This window comes from Nannospalax galili, unplaced genomic scaffold (genome assembly GCF_000622305.1).
Source record: "Nannospalax galili isolate Female #2095 unplaced genomic scaffold, S.galili_v1.0 scaffold245, whole genome shotgun sequence".
Classification (NCBI taxonomy): domain Eukaryota; kingdom Metazoa; phylum Chordata; class Mammalia; order Rodentia; family Spalacidae; genus Nannospalax; species Nannospalax galili.
In genome coordinates this window covers 1,277,550-1,283,605 of record NW_008353009.1, presented here as the reverse complement: position 1 = coordinate 1,283,605, position 6,056 = coordinate 1,277,550, and the positions used below count along the sequence as shown (strand labels likewise).

Genomic DNA, 6,056 nt, shown 5'->3' with positions numbered 1-6,056 from the left:
TTTGTGTGTTTGGTCTTGGTAATATATATTAAGATATGTAGAATTCTGCCTTGATGGTGACCTTTATTTGTTTTAAATAGAAAGTAGAGGGCCGAGTCTCATCAGATGAAGATTTAAAACTGACAGAGCTCCTACGATACTACATGTTAAACATAGAGGCTGCAAAGGTAAGGTGGTGTTGTTGTTTAATCTATTAACAGTGTTAGTTCATCTGGTGGTGACCAGAAGTATAATGCTAAAGATGTTTAAAAAAAAAAAAAATTAAAAAGGATTAAAAGGAAGTTGCTTTATACTGCAGAGTATGACAGGACTTTATCAAGCTTTTGTGTGATGTGCCCTTTGTGTGTGTGTGGTGAAGGCCAGAGGACAGCCTCAGGTATTCCTCAGATGCCATGTTTTTTTAATATATATTTGTTTTATTGTTTTTATTTTATCTGTATGAATGTATTGTCTGCATGTGTGTGAGTACGCCCATGCTGTGCAGTGCTGTGGAAATCAGAAGAGGGTGTCGGATTCCCCTGGAACTGGAGTTAAAGATGGTCCATAGCCACCGTGTGGGTGCTGGGAATCGAACCCGGCTCCTCTGCAAGAGCATTCAGTGCTCTTAACCTGCTGGGCCATCTCTCCAGCCCCATCAGATGCCGTATTTGATTGAGACATTAATCGAACATTCACTGGCTTTTAATTTCCCACACAGGCTAAGTTAATTGACTACTGGGCCCCTGAGATTCCCCCCTGTCTCCCCAGTGCCGGAGTCATAGTCATGCAGGACTGTGCCTGGCATTTTATTTTTTACATTCTTTCTGAGGCTCCAGCTCAGGTCCCTGTGCTTAAAGGGTATGCAGGAAAATTGGAGAAATTTAGTCTTTTTTGAGACAGCATCTCATCTATCACAGCTGGACTTTAAAAATTGGCCAGCGGTGGCCTTTAACTTGTGATCCTCCTGCCTCTGCCTTGTAAGTGCTTGGTTTACACGTGTGTGTTACCCAGTCCAGATATAAGGCGCTCTAGATTGAACCCAGGGCTTTATGCATGTTAATCAACCATTATTTTAGGTCAGGTGGGCCCAGGTGTTCCTATAGGCCATGATTCACTGACATTTTAGCAGCATTCTTTTTTAACGTACTCAGCAGTAAATGGACACATGTTTGTGCTGTGCTTAGTTTTCTGAGACAGACGATCACTGAGGCAACTAGAAGAAAAAGTCTTGGTTTGATCTGGGGTTTTTCACCTGCTCTTACAAAGTTATAAACATTTTCTTCAAAAATACAAGGAAGCGAGCAACCTTGTTTGGGATTAGGGTTTTTGTGCCTTGGGGATTCTGGGCCTCAAACATAGACCCTTGAGTTAGGTTAGCCAAGCCCTATAGTAGTATGCAGGGCAGGTGAAGAAATAGGCTAGAGTCTTGGCTTTGACTGTTTCAAGGTGTGGGCACTGGATACTCAGGTTATTTTCTAGACTGGTTCAACAAATACCTGATTTGATTATGGTACTGTTATGCTAATGATACTGTTTTTCTCTGGAGATTTGTGACTGTTAATTTTCTTCAGGATCTCTTATACAGACGTACCAAAGCCCTTATTGACTATGAGAATTCAAACAAAGCTTTGGACAAGGCCCGGTTAAAAAGCAAAGATGTCAAGTTGGCTGAGGCACATCAACAGGAATGCTGCCAGAAGTTTGAACAGCTTTCTGAATCTGCAAAAGAAGGTTAAGCATTGTTTCTCTGCTCTTTAACATTTCATTTGGAAATCAATAGTACAAATTATGCAGAAGCACCCATAGGGTGGGAATGTAATCAGTGGCAAACTGTCTTCCTGGGATCTGTGAGGCCCTGGTTGTCCCCAACACCACAAAAAGATAAACTAAATATTAAATCCCATCTATCTGTTAGAACTGGATGTAGAAGGTTCAAGAGGGTCACTGAGATATATTATTGGTGAATAAGAGTCATTGATGTTATGGACAGACAACAACATGGCAGGGCTCTGAGGAGAGTTTGGTCTTTATTTCTTTAATACTTTCCGAGGATGTGGGTGGTTTCTTGCAGAGCCAGGCTATATAAGTCCTAAGCAGGGAATATAAGTTTAGGGAGCAGGAAATGATGTCAACATCCCTTTTGATATTTAAGAGATAACTTTGATAGGAAATTAGCTCACTTCCTGGGTGAGGGCTCCTAGTGCCGGCATGTCTCTTAGGGGCTCACAGTGTCTCAGTAGGGTGGATGCCTTTGTATCTGAGAAAAGAGGATACTGCACAGACTATAGCCTGAGCAGAGACTGGATTCTTGAACCTGGAGCTGGGCATGGTGGCGCAAGCCTTTAAGTCCCAGCACTTGGGAGATAGAGACAGGCGGATTTCTGAGTTCCAGGCCAGCTGGGACTACAGGGAGACCCTGTCTCAAAAAGATTAAAAAAAAAAAAAAGTTTGAGAGCCTCTTCCCAATCCAATCACCCAGTTGTCAACACTTTGCCTTCACCTTCATGAGGTCTGGTTTCTTGAGAGCCCTCAAGCCTTGCATTTCCAATCTCATTCTGAGTTTCCTTTGCTCTGTTTTTCCAGTCACTGACTTTCAAACTGAACTATTTTTACAAATAGAATGTTCTTTTCTGGTCTGTTTCTTTACATGTAAATCCCACTCCAACCCCCTACCCCCACCTCCCAACAGAAAGAAAAGTTTCTTTAGCACACTGTAAAAGCAACAGTCACAAGAATACTGCTCACATTCCTCCGTCTTTAGTTAGGCATTCCTGACAGTGCTCTATCATAACGTTGGTATTGAAACAGTTTCCCTGCATAGCCCAGACAGGTCTCTCTCATATTTGTTGGCACCCTCCTGCCTTTCCAGTGTTGATGTGTCTACCACACTCAGTGCATCTTATGCTTTGTATTCTAACCTTGCAGCTGACCATTTCTTAGGGAATATGAGTTTGGTTCAGTTTTGGGTTTTGCCTGGTGCTGGCTATAGAAACCCAAGGCCTCATACTTCTAGGCAAGTGTTCTACTGTGGTACTACACTTCCAGCCCTGTAGATCGACTTTATTATGAGGTATAGTGTATGTACTGTTTTTATTATTTATCGTGAATGATATAGGTAGTTGTTTCCTAGGAGGATTTTATGTATCTTCCCTAAGCTTCCCTGGGCACGCAACAAAACCAGTGCAAATATTAGAATGTATCCCTTCAAACATATACATGTTATTATAATGGAACAGTGGACCTGATTTCATCCCTCACCCCTCAAGGGCCCAAAAGAAATAGTTGAACATTATCCTACTACTCAGGTAGACAAAAGAGGATTGCCCCAAGTTTTGGTTAAGTCTGGGGATGTCTTCCTAGGGAAAGAGATTAAGTGGTGCGACTCATACGGGCAGTGATAAGCACATTGCAGTGAGTGCCAGGTAGTATTTAGTATGTGTCCACTGACAGTGTAAGAAAGTGCTGGATGGAGGTCATTTGTAAAAGGGTATTTGGAAGCTATAGTGAGTGGGAAAATTGAACTTACTTGATAATTTTAACTCTTTATTCCCATAGAACTGATTAATTTCAAACGGAAGAGAGTGGCAGCGTTTAGAAAGAACCTAATTGAAATGTCTGAGCTGGAAATAAAGCATGCCAGAGTAAGTTTTCTTCTGATTAAGCCATCAGCATTTTAGGGGCTTGCTTTTTTGTTTGGTCTTTTTGAGACAGGGTCTCCCTGTATCCCCAGCTGGCCTGGAACTTGCTATGTAGACCAGGCTGGCCTCAAACTCACAGATATCTACCTGCCTCTGCCTACCGAGTGCTGGGACTAAGGGCTTTCGCCACCATGCCTGACTTAAGAGTTTTAGTTGATTTCCCCCTACCCCTGCCCCCCAGTCATTGGTTGCCTTGCAGTTTTGATTCCTTATGGGGTTCACTCATGGGAGATTTTGTTACTGAAATACTTCTTTAATTTAAAAAGAGCTAAAGTCAATTGTCCTATGATGTATATTTAGTGACTAGCTTACCTCAGTAAAGAAACAGAAGAGCAGTGTGCTCAATACGGGATATGTATTAGATTTGTAGGTTAAGAATATTGGATGTGGGGCTGGAGAGATGGTTCAGCAGTTAAGAGCTCTGACTGCTCTTGCAGAGGACCCTAGTTCAATTCCCAGCACCCATGTGGCGGCTATGAACCACTTTTAACTCCAGTTCCAGGGGAATCCGAAGTGGCATTGCACAGCAGTGCACTCACATACATGCAGGCAATACACTTGTACATGTAAAATAAAAACAATAAAATATTTTTAAAAAAAAAGAATATTGTATGCCTATACTTAAATCACAATCAGTTGGGGTGAGGCTCAGTGCTATAACACTGCCATGGCAATCATGATGATGTGGATTTTATCCCCAGTATCCAAATAATGTGTATGTGCATCTCCATCCATATCCTCAAGGCAATTCCTGGTCCTTTTGGAATACTGTCTAGTCTGGGGCCACTGGGCTAGGCCTGTTCAACCTCGGCTGCAGTGTGGGGAACCTTAGTGATGGAAACTTAGAATTTGAATGTTCTTAGAAATACTGTTTTGAACACCACTTAGATAATATTTTCTTGCTTGTTAATTGGGTTCAGCTAACCTGTCGTGTAAGGTTTGAGTGACATCATTTTACATGATTCATAACTATAGCGTGTTCAGGATGTGATAAGTTTTCTAAATGTCTCTTTACAGTACAAACTGCATGTAGCAATCGTTGAAGAATCATTAGAAATAATTGTACTCATAACTAATTTTCAGCAAATTTTTATCCAGTCTTTCTCAATTTTCGGCTTTCTAAAACAAGGTGTTTAAGCTGAACTAGTGTGATTGTGGAGGAGGCTTCTTAGCCTGTTGTTTTCCTAGGTAGCAGTCCTAGACTAGCTGCCCTGAGGAAGAGAATGAGTTTGTGATTGCCACTTAATTCAGAGTTAGTGAAGGGAAGTACCAGCCTAGTTTGACTGCTTCAGCATTCATGAGAAAAGCTATGTCCTTGGGTTTATTTCATTTGTTTTTTTGTTTTTGTTTTTTTTTTCCAGAACAATGTCTCCCTCTTGCAGAGCTGCATTGATTTATTCAAGAACAACTAGTCTGCCTTCACTCTGAAGGACTCCAGTGTGAAAGCTAGCATCACTTGCACTTAAATCGTTACTGAAGAAGACAAATAGACATTGACTCTAGTTTAAAATCATGTGACTATCTTGATTTCTATAAATCTTAACATTTAACCATGTTGGTTTAAAAGTATTTTCATTGCATGTAACTTAGACATAACTGATCTGTTCCTTATGCATTTAATACCTCAAAGTAGGCAGAATCTAAATGCTGGATTCTCCTATAGTTTGTTGTGAGTTAATAAAGGGTGCAGGAGATGTGTGCCTTCTGGAGATGAGAAGCAGTCACCTGGCCCATGTCTGTCTCCAGTTCATGTGCCTGTGCCAATTATAAATAATAACAATTTCTTGTTAGCAGGGGGCAGACATTCCATTCTTTCATTAGGTTCTCTTTCCCTGTTACCGTCGAGGTTCTTTGGTCAGTTGGATTGCTTGTACAGTAGCAGGGACAGGAAGATCTCCTTATCATGTACCCTGTGCAGTTCCTTTTTATAATTGGGACATAAATACTTGAGGAAAAGGAGAATCTATGGTTATGCATAGAAAAATATAACCTCTCTAGACTGGCCAGATCTAAAAATGAGAAATAAGCTACAGTTGCTCCCCAATGATGGGACATGAGTGTCCAAGCTTTTGATTTTTCTTATAAAATATGTAATAAAATAATAATTCATGTTACTATATGGAGTGCTTTTGTGGGAAACATGGATTAATCATGGTGCGCTTAGGAATGCAGTTCAGCTAAACTAGTCTGGCACGGGGGAAAGTCTTCATTGTATGCCCAAATCCTGTAAGCTTGCTCTCTGGTTTCAGCCTTCTTCCTTTCTCTGAGGATTGAAGTCTGCCTCATGTAAGCTGCAGCTGCCATACCATTTTAGCCCTTCTTTGTCATCGGTAACTCATAAAGATGTTTCAAAATGGAAAGCTTTTCCCCACAACTAGC

General features: G+C 41.1%; 1 protein-coding gene across 3 annotated transcripts in view; it reads left to right on the top strand.

Annotated features, from left to right (window-relative positions):
• Snx5 (sorting nexin 5) overlaps window positions 1-5,794 on the top strand; it is a 26,521-nt gene extending 20,727 nt beyond the window's left edge. For 2 of the 3 annotated variants that reach the window (XM_029554625.1, XM_029554626.1), the window contains exons 11-14: window positions 81-167; window positions 1,551-1,710; window positions 3,535-3,620; window positions 5,039-5,230. In XM_029554625.1, the coding sequence (XP_029410485.1) occupies window positions 81-167; window positions 1,551-1,710; window positions 3,535-3,620; window positions 5,039-5,089 (384 nt within the window). In that variant the 3' untranslated portion in view covers window positions 5,090-5,230. Of the gene's footprint in view, window positions 1-80; window positions 168-1,550; window positions 1,711-3,534; window positions 3,621-5,038 lie in introns of all 3 variants that reach the window. The other variant, XM_029554627.1, reaches the window with a different exon arrangement.
• The last annotated feature ends 262 nt before the right edge of the window (window positions 5,795-6,056 follow it).